The sequence below is a fragment of the Manis pentadactyla genome, chromosome 5 (assembly GCF_030020395.1).
Source record: "Manis pentadactyla isolate mManPen7 chromosome 5, mManPen7.hap1, whole genome shotgun sequence".
Classification (NCBI taxonomy): Eukaryota; Metazoa; Chordata; class Mammalia; order Pholidota; family Manidae; genus Manis; species Manis pentadactyla.
In genome coordinates this window covers 86535875-86559445 of record NC_080023.1, presented here as the reverse complement: position 1 = coordinate 86559445, position 23571 = coordinate 86535875, and the positions used below count along the sequence as shown (strand labels likewise).

The 23571-nt window shown below is 39.2% G+C and overlaps 1 protein-coding gene across 2 annotated transcripts in view; it reads left to right on the top strand.

The window, feature by feature from the left end:
- Positions 1–972: 972 nt before the first annotated feature.
- MANBA (mannosidase beta) overlaps positions 973–23571 on the top strand; it is a 124544-nt gene continuing 101945 nt past the window's right edge. For both annotated transcript variants that reach the window (XM_057502476.1, XM_036879205.2), the window contains exons 1-4: positions 973–1243; positions 16040–16134; positions 18729–18834; positions 19641–19811. In XM_057502476.1, the coding sequence (XP_057358459.1) occupies positions 1067–1243; positions 16040–16134; positions 18729–18834; positions 19641–19811 (549 nt within the window). In that variant the 5' untranslated portion in view covers positions 973–1066. The remainder of the gene's footprint in view (positions 1244–16039; positions 16135–18728; positions 18835–19640; positions 19812–23571) is intronic.

Genomic DNA, 23571 nt, shown 5'->3' with positions numbered 1-23571 from the left:
TCACTTGTGGATAAAGTGAAGGTTCCTGTGGTCAGGATTCTCACCTGGCCCTGGTTAGGTAGCTCACTACACACGTGTGGGCAATGTAGCGTTATTGACTCTATGTAAAGAGCTCTGCCCAGTACTCTGGGTGGAGGTTGAGACAACGGAGGATTACCTGCAGACTGTTGGATGCAGATGTAACTCTAGTGCTCGGCCTACCACTGTGAGAACAAGCCGGGTAATAAACCTTTTCGCCCTAGGAATGTTCTACTATCGTTTCTGTGGTCACACTGAATCCATAGCGAACTTGCCCCGGGGTTGAAACCCATTGGCAAGACATCACTCTAATATGAACCTGAACTTTGAATTGTGCTATACAAGTTTTTTTTTTTTTTTCCTCTCCCCAATCCAGCCTTTATTGTCACCGTTTCGTGGCTGAGTAGGCGGGAAGGGGCTCAACCCTGCCTGGCTGTTCCCAGACCCAGAGGTAGCTGGAAAGGAGTCCCTGCAAGCCTTCTATATCCAGCACTGAGGGAAAGGGGCTGAGGGAAAGCGGAAAGGTCTTGGCTTCTGCTTTCAAGGACCAACTTGAATTCTGCTGACTTCCACCTTGTAGTATTTCAAAACCCAGCTGCAAATCGTAACTTCGTAGTTCTAAGAGATCTCCCTCTACCAACCGCACCTAACAAGCACCCTGACCTCTTGACAGCACCAATCATAATTTTGTTGACAGATAACTTAAGATGATTTTCTTTATTTTAGCTTTCCAGTTTTTCCCTTTGTAAGTCTCCTCCCTTTTGCAGTATCCCGGAACACAGTTCAAGTGCATCTTGAATCTGGGTCTCCTTAGGCTGCAGGCTAACAAACGCTCAATAAATCTGTTTAACCTGCCCGGGACTCTCGCTTCCTTTCCAGGTCCACAGCGCCCGCCAACGGCTCCTCCCAGCTGCTTGTCAGGCCGCCCAGCTGAGGGGAGCGGGGCGGGGCCGGATGGGGGCGGGGCCGGGCTCGGGGGAGATCGCGGGAGCCAGGCCTGCTCTCCAGGGCGCGGCGCTTCCGCCGGGACTTTGGGGCAGCTGCAGGCATGCACCTCCACCTGCTCTTGCTGCTCGCGCTGTGCAGTGTGAGCCCCGCGGCCGCGGCGCGCAGCTTCAGCTTGCTGGGAGGCTGGACGATCTGCAACAAGAACGGTTCGTTGGAGCTGCCCGGGAGGGTCCCGGGTTGCGTGCACAGCGCGCTGTTCCAGAGCGGCCTCATCCAGGTACCGCGAGCGGCCCCCCGCCGCGAGCCTGCGCCCGCGCCCACCTCGTGCCGAGCGGACCCTGGGACCGCCTGGGAGCCCGCGAGCCCTGGCTTTGGCGCCGACTTCCCCTTTGCATCACGCGGTCCGTGGGGGGGATGCCCGGGCAGTTAATCTGTTGGCGGAGAGCACCGCTGGGGCCCGGGCTTGGGGGAGACTGGGCGAGCACCCTTGGGGCATCAGTAACTTTGGAAAGTGGAAGTATAGATAGGGCAAACGGTTTTTCCACGGGCGGTTTACTTGCTGCCATGGTTCTCTGCAGAAGCGTGTATAGCAAAGAACGTTGTCACTGTCAAAACAGAAGGCCGGAGGTTACAGTTTCAACAACTTGGGTACTATGGGGTCAGTAGTTTTCTGCTAAGTAAGTGTTAGCTATTCAGTAATGTCTCAGTTCTTCATTTTCATTTTTAGGCCTCATAGGGACAGATTTGGGTTTGATGCAGCACAAAGGTGGACCGGAATAAGACCCGCAAGTGTAATGTTAGGATTGTCAGTGCCAGTGGAAACGCGAAATAACTTTTAAAGGCTGATTGGACTATGATGAAAGGTGCTGTTTCTTCTCAGGGCACGTGAGAATACATGCTTCTTTCTTCTCTCAATACATGCTTCAATTTATAGACTCCTTGTGGAGGACGTTTTCCTGTTTGGCTGCCTGTGTGCAGAGGTTTGCAAACAGATTTCCCCCTTCCACTTAAAAATTTTTAAAAAATTTTGTGTGTGTCATTATTATTTAATATCTTCAGAATTCACAAACATAATACGTATGGTACATAATCACATTTAAAACATGTATCCTAAAGGGTAGAGGTTGATCCCTATTTTCCTAGAATATTAAGTACATGTCTTTTGTTAAGATACTAAAGACCAAATAGCAGATAAAGAAGATTAATTGTACTGTAGACCAGTGGTCTCGAAAATAAAGAACCTCTGGTTTGAAACTGAAACTAATCCTTCTCTATACATTTTGTAATTTCAATGAGTTGCCAAATATCCAAGTAGATAGTGAACAAGCCGCTAAGATCAACAGAGTTGGTAGAAAAATTAAATATAAAATTTAAGCATTTCATGTGGTTATAAGCTGTTGGGTACTTTTGACCTATCCCTAAGTTGCAAAGCTTTTCTGATTAACTTACTAGACCTTTGAAAATTATCCTGTAGATAGAGTGTTTATTTCTCTAGATTCAGCACTTGTTATTTTACTTCCTTTGACTTTTTTTTTTAATTATCAAATGTACATCACAGTGGTTCAGCAGTCCCTCTCCCCCTTGGTGACCCCTGGTCACTTCTCAAAGTCTGTGAGTCTAATGCTATTTTGTTCCTTCTGTTTTGCTTTGCTTTTATATTCCACAAATAAGTGAAATCATATGGTACTTGTCTTTCTCCGCCTGGCTTTTTTCACCGAGCATGATACCCTCTAGGTCCATCCATGTTGTTGCAAATGGCAAGATTTCTTTTCTCTTTATAACTGAATAATATTCCGTTGTGTATATGTACCACATCTTCTTTATCCATTCAGCTATTGATAGACACTTAGGTTGCTTCCATATCTTGGCTATTGCAAGTGCAGCAATAAACATAGGGGTGGACATGTCTTTTTGAATCAGGGATTTTGTTTTCTCTGGTTAAATTCCTAGGAGTGGACCCCCTTCCACTGTTTCTGTGGCTCTGTTTGCTGAGTGCTGTTTACTTGTTCTTTAATCATCTTTTCCTGGGACAAGATGTACTTGATAAGTGATTTGCATGCATTGTCTCCATCTTCATAACACTTCTGTACAATGGGTCTTCCTATTTGCATGTTATGGATGATGAGTTATGGAGTCCAGAGAAGTTAGAGAACTGATCTAAGATCACACAACAACTAACTAGCAGAAATGGAATTCTAACTCAGGCTGGCCTGACTCCACAACCTGGATTCTGCACTGTGCTATACTGACTCTGGTGTTTTGAAAAATCATGTGTTTTTGAACAACTGTAGTTGACTGTCAGGAATATCATTCAAAGTTTACTTAAATGACAGGACAACTAGGGTTATGCAGATTTTTGGATCTGGTATGGGTCTGCTTTTTTACAAGAATATATATTAGAAAGGACGTGAATGTTGTAAATAACGTTGACAATACTCTAGTTTGTCTTTTAAGTAATTCTCCAACTTAAGAACTTTATCTATTTTTAGTTAACATACTACTTGTGAGATATAGACCACAGCTGACCTTGGTACCCTGAGGCTTCACCCTCGCATGCCTTGAGAATGCCTGTGTTTATTTTTCAGGGTCTCTTCTTGCCACGTTTTACTGATATAATTAAGCCAAGGGAAAATATTAGTGGCTTTAGCAAATCATATTATTGTTCATTGTTACAGGGCAACATGTCAAGAAACAATGGTTATTGGTTAACGGGAATGAGGTTGCTCATATTATGAAGTAACTGACTTTTCCTCAACCTTTCCTCATGGAAATAATTTACAATGTCTGTTAAATCTGTTCATAAATTCTTAGAAAACCTTTAACTTTCAATAAGGTGGATGTGGGTCTTAAATGGTAGTGCGATGAGATATGGGGAGGCTTTCTGGGGGTTGGGGAACTCCAGGCCTATTGACAAGAATCAGCAACGTCAACATTGTTCTTGAATAATGTGATGCTAGTATTCTACCTGCTTATCACAACATCCCTTTCTGGTGTTGACCTCAAGAAATATTCTGTAGTTTGGAGCAGACACTGGCCCAAATACTGGGATTATGTGAGAACTTGAAACATGTCTTGCTGAAGTCATTCATTTATTCATTCATTCACCTAATTATCTCGTAAGTATTTATTCAGGATCTTCAATGTGGCAGGCACTGTTGTAAGTGCTTGACATCAAATGGGGGAAAAATATGGTCTTTGTTCCAATAGACATTCTAGTGGGGGAGATAGACAACAAATTAATTGATAAAATTATGGTAGGCGGTTCAACAAAGGAAAATAAAGCAGTTTAAAGGAAGAGTGAGTGAAGGCTAGTTGGGAAGAATTGCTGTTTTAAAGAAAAGTAGTTAAAGACAGCCATTTTGATAAAGTGACTTTTTTAAATTTTATTTTTTATTAAGGTATTATTGATATACACTCTTATGAAGGTTTCACATGAAAAAATAATGTGGTTACTACATTTACCCATATTACCAAGTCCCCACCCATACCCTAATGCAGTCACTGTCCATCAGTGTAGTCAGATGCCACAGATTCACTGTTTGCCTTCTCTGTGCTACACTGTGATAAAGTGACTTTTAAGCAGAGATCTTTTTGATAAGGTCAGTTTTAAGAAGGGCATTCCTAGCAAAGAGGAAAAAAAGATGAGAGTGGGGAAGGGAGAGGTTGGAACATGCTTGACAAGTTCCAGAAATAGTAGGCAGGCGCCTGTGGCTGGAGCCCTGTGAGCCAGTGGGGAGGCGGGGAGGTGTAGGTTCAAAGTAGCCATCTAGGACAGATCATGCAGGGCTTGTAAGGCCTGGGAACACTTTGGGTTTTATTCTACATGTGATGGGAAGCCGTTGAGGGTTTTGAGCTTGGAGTGGCATGATTAGATTTGCCCTTTAGAAGGTTCTTTTGGCTGTTGTGTGAAGACTGCAGTGCATCAGAAGGAAGCATGGAGAGCAGGCAGGGAACCGGTGCAGGGCACCTGTGAGATGATCTCAGAACAGTGAAATGGGGAGAACACATAGGTGTGAGGGAAAAAGGAGTCAATGAAAACTTCAGGATTTTTCCATTTGGGCAGTTGGTTAAATGGAATTCGTATTTACTGAGAGGCTCTGGCCAGCCTTGGGTTTTCCAAAAGTGACTGGGTTTCCTATATAGAATCTAAATTCAGTGCTTGGGGCGACTTTGGGGCTCCTTGCTAAAGGTTATCATTCATCCATTCAGTTTACTACCATATCACACACTAAAATAGGCATTAGAAATAAAAAAAGGAATGAGTAAGACTCAGTTCCTATTTTGCGAGGACTCACATTCTAGTGAGGCAGGAAACCTAATTAATAACCTTATGATGTACCAAGTGTTTAGATAAGGGGACTCCTGTAAGGAATGTTCTTAGCTTTCCTGTGCAATTCCTCAGGGGTATAATTTTGAAAACCTTTTTTAAATAAAAGATATTCCCAGTGCACCAAAATTAGGAAATACAGATAAGTAAGAAGAAGAAAACTAGGAACCTAGCTTCTGAGGTAACTGCTATTAAAAGTAAAAAATATATCCATTCAGAATTTTTCTATGTATATACATTTATGATAATCATTTAAATATACAGTTTAACAACTTTTTTATACTAAATATTTTGTTTTACATGCAGCAAACATTTCTACAAACCATCTTTTTTGTTGTTGAAGTATCATTGATATGCAATCTTTTTTTAAGTGTACTTTTTATTCAAGTATTGTTGATATATAATATTATATTGGTTTCAAATACACAGCACAGTGATTCAACAGTTATACACATTATTAGATCCTCACCTCAACTAGCACAATTACTATCTGTAAACATAGAAAGATATTACAGAATCATTGACTATATTCTCCATGCTGCATTTCCATCCCCATGACGGATTTCCATCCCCAATGCAGGTTTTTGTGCCTCTTTATCACACACACACACACACACACACACACACACACTTCTCAGTGTCTGTGAGTCTACTGCTGTTCTGTTCATTTTGTTTTGTTTTGTTTTAGAGTCCACAAATAAGTGAACTCATATGGTATTAGTCTTTCTCTATCTGGCTTATTTCACTTAGCATAATACCCTCTCGGTCTATCCATGTTGTCACAAATGGCAGGATTTCTTTTTTTATGGCTGAATAATATTCCATTGTGTGATATACAGTCTTATACTGGTTTCAAGTATACAGTGCAGTGGTTCAACAGTTATCTATAGTATTAAATCCTCACCCCCACTAGTGCAGTTACTATTTCTCAAAACAGGAAGATGTTAGAGAATCATTGGCTATATTCTCCATGCTGTGCCCAACTATCCCTGTGACCAACTTATGTTATGACTGAGAATTTTTGTGCCCCTTTATCCCCCTCACCTTCCCTGCCCACCCATCCCAACTCCTCCCCCATGATAACCACCTCAGTGTCTGTGTGTCTACTGTTATTTTGTTCATTTTTACAAACTATCTTGAATGGCTCTTTTTATACCACTGTATGTTTGCCGTCATTTATAATGAGTCACTTACTGCAGGGTATGTACTTTTTTGTCTTTTAATGTGTTTAAACTTTAACTTTAATGTGTTTAAACAACTTTAAAGTTGTTCTCTGTAAAAGTTGTACCAGTTTTACACCCCTATCGTCATTTTATCAGAGTGCTCATTTTAAGTGCTGGATTTGGATATTTTTTTTAAAAACAAAAAAACTTACTTTCTAGTGAGGTTGAACACCTTTTATATGTTTATTTCTTATATTTATTGGTGATTTTGAGGTAGGGCAGGAACATGGGACAAGCATCATGTTAACTTTTCCTGCCTATGATGAAAAATGCTGAGATATGAACAGTATGGTAAGAAGAGGAACGACTCCATCTTAAGACTAGAATTCCATTTTAAAAGCAGAAAGTTGAGAAGTTAGATTCCTAACATATTCTTTGCTAATCAGCCAACAACCTATCTTAAAATAGGGCAAGCAGTCTTAACTGATGTGTTCCCAGTGCTTGAGAGAGCCCACTATCTTGGAGAGGAAGTGGATTAATAAATTCCTTGTGTTAAGTTTATCTTACAGAATATCTAGAGGACTGACTGTGGATAGTAATGTAATGTCTCTCACCAAAGAGAGACATCATGAGACCACGTGTCAAGCCTGTGCCCAACAACCCCCACTACCCTCCTTAGCCCCATTCTTGAAAGCCTTAAAAGACAGAATCCTAAGCCCTTACTTACGCCTCCTCTCTGAGGCTGCCAACACTCCCGTTTCTTTGAGTGTGTACTTTTTGCCATAAATAAAAAATTCTCATTGCTCAACTTGCTGCATTTTGTCTCTGTGCTCTTCCAGTGGTAAGTATCTTTGTTAATTTCATTATTTCACTGTTTTCTAGACTCAGCACAAGTCTTCACTCTCTCTGTTCTACTTCAGCTTCCTTGGTCTCTGCTGCCTGCAAGGCAGCTGCCATTCCCTGCTACTCTTACTTTAATGAGTTCCTTCCTTACGTGTGCTCTTCCAGTCTACTGGAGCATCTTGTTCAAATTCAAGAACCCTCCCCATCCAAGTTAAGGTTCTCACCTGGTACATAGAGAGAGCCCTCCCCAGACACAGCTGCCTGGCAACAGTTTGGGCTTACTTATTCATGTTTTTTATTTTTCTATTGGCCTCCACCTTTTAAAATATGGATTTGTTAGACCCCTTTACTTGTTATATATGTTCAAAACTTTCCATTTGTTAGATTTGTTAGTGGTGCATTATGTCACAAAAATGTTTTAAGTTTTAAATATAATATTGTAAGGTTTTTTCCTTTTATAATTGTTTCTGTTTTAGTATTATGCTATGAAAGTAATTTCCCCTTTCCCAGTTAAATATTTACATATATTTCCCCCTTTTGGTATCTTTTATAGTTTTCTTTTTTATATGTTTAAATTTTTGATTCATATGACTTTTTAAAAATGGTTAATCAGTTTTTTATATCCCATGATTTGAACAATTTCCCCTTTGTCCACTGATAAAAAAAACAGTACCTTTAGCATGTACAAAATTCTCATCTACTGATACAATTTTCTTATTCCCTCTTAAAATTCTTTTAAAAGGAATTATAAATATTTATGCTTATTGTACAAAAAAATTGATGTAGGAAAATATACACTACAAGGAAGAAGAAAAAAAACAAACTATAAAGCAGAGGTAACTACTGTTAAATTTTTCCTGTTTATTTTTCCAGATTTTTATAAAATATGCAAACAAATACAGTAACATAAAAATGGAATCAATTCCTGAGATGGTTTTGTAATCTACTTCTTCGTTTAAAATATATGGTGAACACCTATCTTTACCTACAAGTATCTATAAATGTAGATCTAGAATAATTTTTAATGACTGTATAGAGTCCATCATAAAGATGTGTTCTTACTCAAAATCTGTACTTAAAAATAAGAAAATAGAAATTATAAATATTTGAATATTTAAAGTACACAGATACTAAAACATGGTAGGCACCAAATGTGTAGTACTTTTTCCTCTAAATTTTATTATGACCTTATATTCTTCACATGTAATTGGGACGAGTGGTCAGAAAAGGCTCTTTTTTAGATGTGTAAATTTATGAAGTATAAACTATAAGATTATATCGTAGTAGCTATACATGAGACTAACAAGTTAGTCTTAATTATTTTGTCCAAGGAGCCATGAGTGTGTCCATGGAGGCCCTAATCTGCAGGTTATCACACATAAATACATTCCAATAAAACATACGCATGAGTGTGGATAAATGTATATTTTTGTACTCTTTAAGTAGCCAAGAATATTCAGTTGTCATGTGAATATACTTCTAAACTTTTTATTATGGTGAATTTCAGACAAATAAAAAAATAGAGTAGCAAAAGAAACTCTCATTTACCCATCACCTGGCTTGAACAGTTATCAATTCAGGGCTAATTGTGTTTCTTCCTCCACCTTCCGTGCCATCCTTTATTTTGAAGCAATCCTAGACTTCAGATCATTTCATCACAACGTGTCAGTGTGGATCTCTAACCACAATGCCAGCATCGCCCATATGAATGTTTTTGATGAGTTTCAGAGGAAGAAGTCCCAAGTTTATTGTTCAAAATGTCTAAACATTAATTTATTCTAAAATAGAAGGTACTTTTTCTGATTGCTATACTAACCTTGTACTGAGGACTTAAGAATGGAATGTTTGACCTTACTTTGATTGTTTTATGATGTGAAATGATCTCAAAAGCTTTTAGAAAAGGAACCATTTAAAGATCTTTTGTCTTCTAAAAGTTTGACTGCTTAAACAATGTGTGACATTAAGGAGATTAAGTAGCTAAGGATTCTGTATTTGAAGTTTAAATTTGAACAGAAATGGTCATCAATTAATAATGTCACTCAACTTTTAGGAAGAGAGAGCCATGAGGTTTAAGCCCTCATTTATTTTTTTAAATTAAGTTAAATTAAATTAAAAATTTTTTTGAGAGGGCATCTCTCATATTTATTGATCGAATGGTTGTTAACAACAATAAAATTCTGTATAGGGGACTCAATGCACAATCATTAATCAACCCCAAGCCTAATTCTCAACAGTCTCCAATCTTCTGAAGCATAAGTAACAAGTTCTTACATGGTGAACAAGTTCTTACATAGTGAATAAGTTCTCACATGGTGAGCAGTGCAAGGGCAGTCATATTACAGAAACTTTCGGTTTTGATCACGCATCATGAACTATAAACAATCAAGTCAGATATGAATATTCATTTGATTTTTATACTTGATTAATATGTGAATCCCACATTTCTCCCTTATTTTTTTTTTTAAATAAAATGCTGAAGTGGTAGGTAGATGCAAGATAAAGATAGAAAGCATAATTTAGTGCTGTAAGAGGGCAAGTGTAGATGATCAGGTGTGTGCCTACAGACTAAGTATGAATCCAAGCTAGACAAGGGCAACAAAACATCCACGGATGCAGAAGATTTCTCTCAAAACGGGGGGTGAGGTTCTAAGCCTCACCTCTGTTGATCCCCAGTTTCTCACCTGATGGCCCCCCTGCGACTGTGCCTGTCTTAGGTTGTTCCTCCCTTGAGGAATCTTACCCATCTCTAAGCCCTCATTTTTTAAAAAAAGAAGTCTTTTAAATATTCTGATTTTTAGACTGGACATATGCTTCCTTTTTGATATGACATGGGGTGTGTTATAGAAGGATTTCCTTCACATGGCCTGACACTGAGAATCAAAGGATCATCTGAGGGTTGAATCCTTAGGTGAGGGCTGGCTAGTCCTTGCCACATGTCAGTGTTAACCTACTCTATGAAATTATCTTCAAGTAATGTTTGTTTGGTGTCTTCGGTGTATAATGTACTGTCCTTGGCCCTGCCAGCTATGCTTCATAAATTCCAACAACAGCCCTGTGGAGTGGGTGTAATTATTCACATTGACTGAAGCTTAGAGAAATTATGGTCTAAGATTGTGCGTCTGATAAAGGATGGGGCAAGTGTTCAATGCACATCTATTTTTCACATTCCTCACTGCTTTTTTACAAGAAGAATAAATAGTAAGCAAAGGGAACAGTTGTTGCTTTAATTTAAAGATGTCCAGTGAAAACAGTGATAATAATGCAATATACTGTTGTTTAAAATATACCACCAAAAGCATCTTATTTACTAAAATTGTCAATAAATGGAAGCATTTCCTGAGGGTCAATTGACCCATCACTTCTCTATTTTTGGCCTCATGGAAATCTCTTAGTTTTGGCCATCACCCCTGTGCCAGAATTGTTCAGATACCTTTATCTCTAACTGCTACCTTGTCTCGAGTTGTAGCTGGAAATTTTGCTCCACTTTTTTACCTGAATGTCTTCATGGCATTTTGAGACTCAATGCAAATGCTTTTTTCAGTCTTCCCAATCCTTAGTTTCTCTTATTTTATCTATTTCTAATAAAAGCACCAACAGTTTCTCAGTGAATGAGGCCTGGAATTTTAATGCCATTTTTGCATTTGTTTTTACTTTTCATGTTTGTTGTTAGTTGCTGGATCTTGCAGTTCCAGCCTACATCTTTTGTTTTTTAATTTTTACTAAAGTATCACTGATATACAATCTTATATTGGTTTCAGATGTACAACACAGTAGTTCAACTGTTACCCACATTATCAAATCCTCACCTCCTCTAGTGCAGTTATTAGCCATCAATGTAGAAAGATGTTAGAGAGTCACTGACTATATTCTCCATGCTGTACTACTGTCCCTGTTACCAACTGATATTGTGATTACAAATTATTGTGCCCCTTCATCTCTCTCCTCCTCCCACCATCCACCTCAACTCCACCCCCTTGGCAACTTCTCTGCCTGGCTTATTTCACTGAGCATGATACCCTCTAGGTCCATCCATGTTGTTGCAAATGGCAGGATTTCTTTTATTTTTATGGCTGAATCATATTCCATTTTGTATTATGTACCACCTCTTCTTTATCCATTCAGCTATTGATGAACACTTAGGTTTTCCATCCTACATCTTACAGCTATTTCCTCCTAATCATTTACACTGTTATCAGCCTAACTTATTGCTTTCTTTTTAAAAAAGAGGTCAGTTAATTTTAATGACTTAGAAAACGATGAAAAAATTTAAAAGTAGGATATATAATGAAAAGCAAGTCTTCCTTCTATCCCTGTCTTCTTGCTGTCCCATCCCTTGCATAGAGACAACCACTGTTAGTTTCTTGTAAGTATTCATACATCTTCTGATACATGTCTATATATATAATTATCTTTTCTCCCCAGAAATGACAGCATTCTATGTATATTGTTTGATACTGACTTTTTTCTTTAACAATGTATCTTAGGAATAACTTCAGATTGGTACACATAACTGTAATCCTAGCTGTCATTTATCCAGTGCTCACTATATGCCATGTCTAAGCACTTTCCATACATTACCGTCTGCAATTTTCGTACTGATCCCGGGAGGTACTGTTATTATCTCCATTCTAGAACTTAGAAAATGAAAGCATAGAGGTATTCAGTGAGCTTCACAAAGTACCACAGGTATTAGGGCTGAGCTGGGACTCAAACCGGTGAGAGAAAGATTGCCCCCCACTGCTGCTTTACCTGCTAGCTCCACCCACCTCCTAGCTTCACCTCAGAGGCAGGGCTGTGTGTCCCTGGTTCCGCTGCCCAGTCTCACTCCCTGAGCAAGGTGATCTCTTCCTCTGACCCTTCACATTAGTCCAGAATCTCTCTCCAGGCATTTATCCTAATCTTTCATGAGTTCTAGTCTGGCCCTTATGAGTGGGTGAAGAAAACTGTCTTGTTTCTCCTTTTAAATCTTCTTTGGTCAGATAATGAGTTTCCTTAAACAAACCCCTTTTCACCTAAAGCTGTATTGGATGGGAAGCAGTATTGACTAAGCTTCAGGATTTTCGCAAAATAGATATTAAGGCCAACCAAAATGTCCTGACTGACTCAGGAGCTTGAGATCTCGTTCCTATGTGCCCTCTGACGGAAGAATCCTAGCTGAAGCTCATATGAAGAGACTGAGCCTGGGAGAGCACAGCTTCTTCAGACTGGAACACGTAACTGCCCCTGTGAAATTTAGAGTAGCTTACCTTCCCGTTAATATTTTTTTCTTTTTTTTATTATATAGTACTCAATACATGGAAAATTACATGCACATGTGTGTTTGTGATTTTTAAGATCAGTAATTAAATGAATACCCATGCCATTAGGGTCTAGCTTATTGGCCTGCGCATGCCCAGTGCCACTGCAGGCACCTTGTCCGCCCACCCCATTGCCTGCCTCCCCCAAGGTAACTACTATCCTGAATTATTATTCTCTTTTTACAAATAAAGGTTTTACCAAATATCTGTGTATCTTGGTATATTGTTTAATTTTGCTTGTTTTCAAATAAATGTCTTCCTACACTTTATTTTTTTGCCTGTGTGTCCAGGAAAACAATATCTGTAAATGAAACAATTACAAAGACGTCCTTTTTTCCATTTAACTGCATTTGAAGCAATTGTTTCTGCAATAGAATCAAATTGGACTGAACCAGAACTGGGGGAGTGGAAAACTACACCTGGTTAAGGAGGCTAATACAGATAGGCAGGTAAAATAGATGAAGTGCAGAAGCTTACAGAGAAAATGAGACTGATAATTGCCATTTGCATCATCTGATGACACATAGTTTGTTGATAATACAGTAAATATGGTAAATATCAATTACAAATAATTAGCTCAGGCCCCACATAACATGTTTATCTCTTCCATTCGGTAGGTAGCACTTGACATTGTAACTATTAATGGCCTTTGTGACACTGACGGCAATATTAGGTAATATTAGACTCTAGGTAATATATAGACTCTAGGGCTGAATTTCCTGGGTCTGAGTCAGTGCTCTGCCACTTATTAGCCAGTTGGCTTTGAGCCTTGGACTCCATTAGTAGATGGGAGTGATGGTAATACCTCCCTTATCAGGTCAGAAAGTAGCTTCATATTTTGGAGTTTTAGTTTCTTCCTGTATAAAATGATATTTACTGCACATACTTGTATTGAAGATTGTATGAGTGCCTGTCTTGGAGGCTGGTATATATAGGGTCAACAAATAATAGATACTGTTACTGTTTTTAGGGTTCATGGGTTTGCTTAGCAACTCAGCGATTTGCATGGGTCCTTGCTCTCAGACAGCTGCTGAGCTGCTCTTTGCTTTAAACAGGAGTCATGATTTTAATATTGGCAAAGGGGGTCAGACCAATCCAGAACTGAATTAAGTTGGTTGCTTAGCATTTGGAATGGTTAGTAGAAATGTAAGCTAAGCCTCTGCAACTTTTACTTTATGGAGAGTAAGATATTTTCCCTTAGTAAGAGAAACTTTTTTAGTAGACTATTTTTGGGAGCAATTTTAGATTCACAGCAAAATTGATTAGAAAGTACAGATAATTCTCATATGTTCCCACACACGTGCAGGCGCTCATGATCAACATCCCCAGCAGAGTGCTGCTTCTCTTCCCATCAAGGAACCCACATGGATGCATCATATTCACCCCAGATCTACAGTTTACATAGCGTTCACTCTTGGTGGTGCACTTATATGCATTTGACAAATGTACAATGACATGTATTTTGAGTAGTTTCATGCTCTAAAAATCTTGTTTCCTCTGCTGGTTCATCCTTCTCTCCTCCTGCATCCTTGGCAACCACTGATCCTTTAACTGTCTCCATCTTTTTGCCTTTTCCAGAGCATCATGTAGTTGGAATCAGTGTAGGCTTCTCATTATGGCTTCTTTCAAGTAAGGGAAAATTTAACCTCCAAATACTGTTTGGCTAGAAAAATCCTCTCAGAAGCTTGCCCTCCTGAACTCAACATGCAGCTTCCTTTAAGTCTCAGGGAGACAGGCAGGGTACTGGAGCCCTGGGAGCCAGATCATCAGGCAGCCCTAAGGCTTAACAGAGTGGCATGTTGCAACTGCGTTAGCCTTCACACCTTCCCTCTCATGGTATTTTTAACTGCACTGGAGTAAGTCTACTGTGTAGAGTTATAAATAAGGCTGGGTGCAAACACATGGGCACACCAGTTATTCGTGTCTCTTCAAATGTGGGTCCTTAAGTATTTATTCTGTGTTTATTCATTGGAGAGGCTGAGTTCTGTTTGGTGGGAAGAGCAGAAAAAGAAGCAAGTTGTCTGGGCCTGGCGCACCCTGTTCAGCAGAATAAAACCTCACTGTTAGTTAGACCTTAAAAGTCAGTTTGTTATCTGTTGTTTTTAAATCTCATGAACTATTCCCTCCCTTAGTAGCTTGTCAAAATATTTGTTCCAGTCAGAAGTGGTTTCAGGCAGATAACTTCCTTTCCATTGTGATACACACCTACTGATGTAGTACCACTTATAGATTTGTGCTCTGGGCAAGTGGCCCACTGGCCATCACCAGGCTAACATGGTCATCCAGCCCTTACTGCTGTGGAACTTAGACACAGTTGGCTTTTCCTTCTCCCTCTGGAGTTGCAGTCTCTAAGCAAATCACCCTTGGCCCCGGCCCCGTCCAAGGGGAGAAGCCCTCTTGAACTCTGTATAGCCCCGCTGCTGTGCACAACCAGGGGATCCAAAAAGCTTCACTTAGGATTTTCCATTCTGCCTTCTGGCTGACTGGGAGCCCCTGTCTGGGAAGTAAAGGGTGGGAAATGGGTAGGATAAGCAAGACATAAGGGTTGTGACTGGGAGAACTCAGGGCTGGACACTCTGATGAAACAGCACCTGTGAGCACACAGCAGGCTGGGCTTTTACGGTGGAGGTTGGCAACCCTTTTCAGTAAAGGTCAAAGTATAATGTGTAAAGGGAGGGGCATGGCTGTGCTCCAGTAAGACTTTATTTATTGATACATGTTCCTTCTCAGTTTGCTGGCCATACGGGAATAGGCCGCGAGCTGCATTCGGCCCGTGGGCTGTCGATTGCTGACCTGGTCTGGGATAACATGGACAGCCTGAATTTCTGAAGTCTGATGGTTTCTGTGCCGCCTCCGTGTTCTCTGCACGGATCCTTTCTGCCCTCACTTTGTAAAGCTGAGTGAAAAATGGCTTTGGAAATGCCAAGTGAACCCAAGGAGTGGGCGTGGCACAGTCCTTTGGGAGCCGAGAAGCATTCCACCTTGAGGCCAGCTGGGATTGTGGCAGCTGTCAGTGCAGCGAGGGCCCCGGATGAGGCAGTCTGTCTGTCTGTCTGTCCTGCATCCTCTGCCAGTATCTTGGAGGTTCTGTGTTGGGTTCTTGCAGGGGAAGCCAATCTTAATCTCCACCCATGCCCTTTGCTTGTGTAACTGCATTATCTACATCTCAGAGCCCTTTCATTTCAGGTGCTCTGTTGGACTTTTTCTTAAAACATATTTTAGTACTTTTAGTATGTAAATGCCATATCTACTTTGAGTGGTAATGGACTCTTAAATGGGTGGGGCTTTAGCTTTGAGGGTGGGATGTGGTGGCAGATGAAATGCTTATACTAGAATTCATTAATTCTTAGGTGATGAAGAGCTATCATTAATAATTTATTTCATGTTTGTTTAATTTTTAAGTTTTTGCATATTTAATCATCTATCATAATTTTTATCAACAGGATCCATACTACAGATTTAATGACCTTAACTACAGATGGATTTCCTTGGATAACTGGACCTATAGGAAGAAATTTAAAATCCCCTTTGACATTAGGTATGTATGCATATATATAGACATTAGGTGAGTATATAGATATATATTAGTGTCTATATACTTACTTGTTTATCATTTGAGCTTTTTTTCTGTTTCTGTCTCTGCGATAATGTTTTGTTTGCTTAGGTTGCATAACAGGGAGTTGTCAGACTTAAGCTCTGTACTCTAAAAGTGAATATATGATTTATGTTTTGATTTATATATGAGGATGATGTCATAGATCATTGGTCACAAATTAGGTCTTGTTCAGTCACTTTTTTCCAGTGGTTATAATGTAATCAGCTAGACTTAGTCCATTGTCTTAATTGCATTTCCTTCTCCCAGTGCCCCAGTATCAATAGCGTGTATATATTTATAACTGGTGAAGTAGGATCGGAGATACACCATTTGTTTGGTGTGGTATTACAGCCATTGAGACCATGGCATTGGCCTTTTGTCATGTCAAGGCCAAGAGGAAAAGCATGGTATAGTTTTCAGTAATGTTCCATGTAGCAGAATGTAACCCAATTTTGTCTATTGCCATTATTGTTAAAAAAAAAAAATTCTTCTGTCCCTTTTTTATGACCAGTGCCTTGAAAGAGAAAAGAAGCCAGGAAGAATATGGTGCTGAGTGTCCTGGCGCTCCTGCGCTCCAGGCTCTTACTACCAGAACATACTTGAAATGTCTGCATTAGGTGTCTTCTTGCACACCTTTTCTTCCTTTCCCTGTGTTCAGTTTCTGAGTCCTGTGTGTTAATTCTGCCTGTCATTCCTTTTTATCCGGACCCTTCCTCCTCATTTCCAGGTTTCCAGCTTTGCCTGGTCCTTTATTGGTGAGTGCCTGGAATTAGCGAAGCTGCCTAACTAAATTTCTTGCCTTGTCTTTTTATTCGCCAGTCTTTTGTATGTAGAAACACTTGGCTCATCTTCCCAAAATACTGATTTTACCATGACATTCTTACTCAGGAGCAACCGTGTCTACCTTTTTGGTTGGCAAATCAAGTTCAATCTTCTCTGCTTGTCTGTAAAAATGCCGCTGAATGTTACCCATCCCTGTACCACTCTTTGTCCTCCTCCCTGCCCCACCCTGCTGACTGCCCAGCTCTCTCCCCTTAGCACTCCCGCCCACTCCTGACCCGAATCAGTCAGACCTCTGCCCGCCAGTGTGACCGATGCTGTCAGCGCTCCATGATGCTGGTAGCACTTTGGTGTTTGCTCTCCCTCTGGGGGAGGCGGAGCCTACCCTCTGCCCAGGCATTTCTACTCATTAAACACAAGTTGCAGCTCTATAGAGACATAATTCACATACCATACAATTCACCCACTTAAAGTGGCTTTTAGTGTATTCACAGAGTTGTGTAACCATCACTATGATCACTTTTATAACATATTTCTCACCCCTAAAAGAAGTCCATACCTATTCGTAGTGGTTCTCCATTCTCAATATCTCGCCCTCTGCATCCCTGTCGCAGAGCTAGGCAACCACTGATGTATTTCCTATCTCTATGGATTTGTCTCTTCTGGGACTCACATAGAAATGGAATCATACAATATGTAGTCCCTGTGACTGGCTCCTTTCACTTAGATAATTTTTCAAATTTCATCCATGTTGTCACATTTGCCAGTATTTCATTTTTTTAATTATCAAGTAGTTTTTTATTGTATGGAGATACCACATTTAAAAAACACAATTTCCAAATGCACTGACTTTTTTCTAGAACTTCAGGAAGTTCTTATGAGAACCACATTAAATAACAGATACAAAACGCTGTCACAAACTATTACCTTTACTGACACTACATCAGGGAACACATTAGCCAGCTAACAAGTACCTGTGAGTGAATGTTATGTGCCCAGCACTCTGCTAAGCCTTACAGGGAATTAAAACACTCTGAATTTAAGGAATCTGCAATCTGATTGACATTCAAGCCAAAAGCAATTATCAAAGTCTATTATCCTATAAGTTCTTGTTTCCTTCTTGAAGTTTTTCCTTATGACATGAATCCTGATAGCTCTTGTAGTCTGTCCAATAAGGCTAAACTACAAAGTAGAAGAGATGGAGAGATTTTCTTTTGTTTCTTGTGTTTTTGGCTTGAATGTCAATCAGATTGCAGATTCCTTAAATTCAGAGTGTTTTAATTCCCTGTAAGGCTTAGCAGAGTGCTGGGCACATAACATTCACTCACAGGTACTTGTTAGCTGGCTAATGTGTTCCCTGATGTAGTGTCAGTAAAGGTAATAGTTTGTGACAGCATTTTGTATCTGTTATTTAATGTGGTTCTCATAAGAACTTCCTGAAGTTCTAGAAAAAAGTCAGTGCATTTGGAAATTGTAAGTGTGCCCATGATTTTATGGTGATTGAAATATTATGAAGAAAGATAAGCTGGATCACTCAACATAAAAGTGTGTTAAACCACTATGTCTGAAAATTTCACTGTAAACTGCCTTTTAAAAATGTTTATTTTTGTGAAAGATTTATTCTTTAATATTTTATTAATATATATTATATTTATTTCATGTTTACTTATTCTTTAATATTTATCAGTTCCTAATAAAAAGACTTATCTACATTAATGTTTTACATGTCTTGTTTTAAAAATCTTTTCTTTTTTTAGCAAATGGCAAAAAGTGAATTTGATTTTTGAGGGTGTTGACACAGTTGCAAAAGTCCTGTTCAATAATGTTACTATTGGGAAAACAGACAACATGTTCAAAAGATATGTAAGTATATTATGACATCAGGTTAAAAAAAACCCCACTTCCATGTGTTTGTGTCCATTGTTATTGTGAGTAGAGAAAGGTGTACAGTTGATGCGCAGGCAGGCATGCTCTCCGCAGCCCTGGGTAAGCACTGTCTCTCTCCATGTTTGCAGAATGATGGAAACACTATAGACTCTGTGGAGTTACTGTGGGGATTTAATAAGCTATGTAATTATATAAAATGAGTGACACAGTTCTCGGCACATGGGAGCTGTTCAACAAATGCTATTCCCGTCGCTTTTATTTGGTGACCCAGAGTTTCATGGGAAATGACAATTGGCAAAATATTTTAAAAGAAAATGTTCCTTCCTTTCTGGGATAATTACAAGATCATCTCCTGATCTGCTTCCCTTTCAAGGGTAGACGTTTCAAAACAAAAATAACTTATGACTTAGAAAACATGCTATTCATACCTGAGAGTCAGGTTGTCAAGAGGCGTCTAGGAAATCCTGGGCAGTCTAAGGCTTTATATGTAAATAGCCAGAGTAGACATTCCAGGGCTAAAGATACTTTCTGCTTGATCTACTTGCCTAGGACCATCTTCTGTCTGTGAAAATAGTAGGGGAAACCTAGAAATCTACATTTGGGTAGGAGAATGTGCTCAGTTATAACTAAGAGTGAGCTATTAAGTGATACTATTTCCAAGAAGTGTTTCCTTATGCAAAAAGGCTAAATAAACCTAAGGATCTCCAGTCTAGTTTTCATCTTTCTGCCTGTATCTAAAATTTTGCACATGAGGCTATGTCTGTTCTTTCCTTTTAATTCAGAACTTTGATATTACCAGCGTGGTCAGGGATGTGAACTCCATTGAGCTGAGTTTCCAGTCACCAGTCTTGTATGCGGCCCAGCAGAGCAAAGCTCACACTGAGTACGAGGTGCCCCCAAACTGCCCTCCACGTGTACAGAAGGGCGAATGCCATGTCAACTTTATTCGAAAGGTAATGGTCTCCAAAAATGGGTAGTGCTTTAGCTTTGAGGGTGGGATGTGCTGGCATATGAAGTGCTTGTTTGAAGACTTGAGGGCTTTCCTGCCCCCTCTGTGGGATTTGAAAACTTGAGGGAAGAACCAGAAGATAGAAATTTTTGTGGAGAATCTTTCTAGGTTTCCTCACTGAAGCTCACTTCAGAACTTCAGGAACGTCAGGAAAGGAAGAAAAACAGAAGCCTGATGATGTAACTTTACAAATTACTTTTTAACATTTAGGTCATTTAGTTTTTCACCAGATTATAAGGTTCTTATTTATTAGTGATTCTTGTTACTGGGGTGCCTTCTGCAAATGTTAATATATTTACTGACATGTTCTTATATTTTACTGCTAGGTTCTCATAAAATCTAATAAAAAGATAATAAAATCTGCAAGGTGATTGTTTCTCTTGCATCTGATTTCACTCTAGATGATTCTGATTTATTCTAATACATGGTAGACTTAATATTCTATGTGACGTTGAGTTTTTTATTTAAAATATTTTCACATATATCACAGAATTTGCCATTTTAGCCATTTTGAAGTGTAGAGTTCAGTTGTATTAACTATATTCACACTGTTGTGAAACCAGTCTCCCAAACTTTTTATCTTATAAAACTGAAACTCTACACCCATTAAAAAATATCTCCCCATTTCCCCATCTCCTAGCTCCTGGCAACCACCATTCTTTCTATGAGTTTGACACTTCTAGATCCCTTATATAAGTGGAATCATACAGTGTTTGACAGGCTTATTTCATTTAGCGTAATGTTCTCACAGTTCATCCATGTTGTAATATAAGTCAGAATTTCCTTCCTTTTAAGGCTGGGTTATTCCATTTTATATACATACCACAATTTTGTTTATTCATTCACTGTTGGACATGTGGGTCACTTCCATCTTTTGGCTGTTGTGAATAATGCTATGTATGAAGGTACAAATATTTGAGACCCTACTTTCAATTCTTATGGATATATACCCAGAAGTGGGACAACTGGATTGTGTGGTAATTCTATTTTTAATTTTTTGAGGCATTGGCATTTAGTTTTAACAACAAAAGTAATCATTGGTTTCATTGTGAAGATAATAAGTACTTTTCAGCACTTACTAAAACCTCCATTGATAAATTCCAATTATTTAAGTTAAGTGGCTCTGTTTAGATTGGATGGACTTAAGTTTCCTTAATATAACTACTAAGGTCAAAATTACACCTCCTCCAGTTTGGTTAAATGTACCCAAATTTGTGTCATTGCCTCAATATGTCCCCTGTAGTCTCTGCTTCCTTTTCAGTGCACCTTGGATTGGGATCCATTGCTTCAGGTACTCTTTTAGCAATATTTTGCACCATCTTCCTTGTTTCCCACCTCTCTCTCAGAGTTCCTTCTGAGTCTTTTCATCCAGATGAACCTGCTCCTCTTAAGTTCCATTTTTCAGGCCTCTGTCTGTTATGGACATTTTTCTCCTCTCATACCCTCTCTAGGCTATCTCTTTTTTTTTATACTTCTTCAATAACCAATTGAATTTCTAATGACTCTTAATATTGTATCGTCAGTTTAGACCTCTCGTCAATTCCAGACTTCATACTCGATTGCCTGTCATCCTCACCTGGTTGATTCACAGAAACCTAAAGCTCACGGTGGCCAATACCACATGTGGGACCAAAACCCTCTTTCAGGGCTCCCTGTCTCACTGAATGGAACACTGTCCACAGTGGTTCTCAAGTCAGACACCCAAGAGACACCTCCATTTCTCTTTTTTCCTTCCTCCAGTCAATTATGAAGTCCTATTGATGAAGTGGATCTTACCTCTTCAATAGTTCTTCAAGCTGCCCAGGCTCCATTTCTGCTTCCATGCTTGAGTTCAGTCTGTCATAACTTCTTGCATGAAATATTGCCCTGGCCACCTATGTGGTATCCCTACAGCCTCCCTTGACTTCCTCCAATTAATTTTCCATGGAACAGCCAGAATGTTCTTCTCAGACAAAAATCACCACAGCACTCACCTTCATGTTAAAACTCTTCAACAGTTTCTCATTGCCATTAGGCTAAAGTCTAATGCTCTTAGCTCTGTCTGGCCCATGTCCACTTTTCCAGTCTTCTTCCCACCTCTCCCATTGTTCTGTTTACATATCCTGGAAAGCATCAGATTTCTTTGCACCTTGAGGCCTTTGTACATGTTCCTTCTGAAAGGGATGCTTTCACTTCCTTCTCCTTTAAATACACTACACAAGTGATAGTCACCCTTCAAGTTCTCCATGTAAAAGTCCCTATATGTGATGTACTTCTAGCCTGTAACATAGAAGTCACTTCACAAATATTTTTGAATAAGTGAAAACTTACTTGGAGAGGTTGCATGAGTAGCAATGATTTGTAGCCCTTGTTGGAGAAAACAGTCTGTCTTATAAGAGATTGAATATATTTGTCTCTTTCTCCCTATCCCTAATAAAAGGATAACATATACGAACTTAAAAGTTTTCTAGTGAATATTCCCAAGATGGTTTTCATTCCAAACACGGGAATCCGATATGTAACTGGTGAATTTAGACACATGCAGATGCTAAGCAGTGGTTTTAATTTTTTGTTTTTCTCTCTAATGGAAACTAATTTCTTTCTGTTTTAGATAAATATAGACTTTAAGAAATAACACTTAAAGAAGTTTGGCCAAATCCTCAGGCTGTACTCTATAAATGCTCCATTAGAAAGATCTTAGTTCTTCCTCTGGTGTTTGTTCCTTTTTAGAAGTTGAACTTACAGCTTCAACTCATTTAAATTAACTATGTTTTGAAAATAATTTTCTTCTTTAAAGAAGTGGAAATTAGAAAAGTTCTTCTTGAAAAGGGATTTATTTTAAGGGAACCATTTCCTGCTTTTGAATTTGAACCTTTGTAATATGGAAATAGAGTATCTGAAGGGAGAGACAGGTAACCAGGCTGAATAAGATTGGATAAGACGTTTGCCCTGGCACCTGTGTCAGTGTCTTAATTTTGAACTGTTTTGGGCTGCCAGTTCAGAAACAAGGACTTCTGAATTCATACTGGAGGAAATAGGGGTTGGCAAGTTTAGCTGGGGGTTTCTAAACCTGTATATAAATATCTTTATCTTTCAATATGTTTGTTTTCTCATTCTTTATAGTTATTACATTTGAATACAATGTAGTTATTACTTTTAAATACACTGGTAGGTTCAGAGATGTTTTGGAGAAGTTTAAGTAACAATTGTGTTGCTTCAGTGTAATAGACTTTTGAAGAATAAATGTATATAACTAGATTTTATGTTCTTAGAACATTGCTGCCAAATTTAACTATGTTGAGTAGATTCATATATTAGTTATTGTATTAGTTATCTATTGCTGTGTAACGACTTACTCCAAAACTTACCAGCTTAAAGCAACATTTATTCTCACAGTTTCTGTCAGACAGGAACCTGACTGTGGCTTAAGTGGGTGCCTGTGGCTCAAGGTTGAGCTACAGTCAAGCTGTGGACCAAGGGCCACAGTCATCTTAAGGCTTGACTTAAGTTCACTTATGGTGATGGGCAAGCCTCCAGGCAGCTTCCAAGCTCATTCATGTGAGCTTCCCCACAGAGCTGCCTCACAGCATGGCAGCCGCCTTCCCCCTTGGCCAAGAGGAAGCAGGAGAGGGTTCCCAAAATGGAAGGTGCAGCCTTTTATAATTTACTTTTGGAAGTGATATCACCTCTGCTGTATTCTGTTGGTTAGAAGTGATTCACTAGGT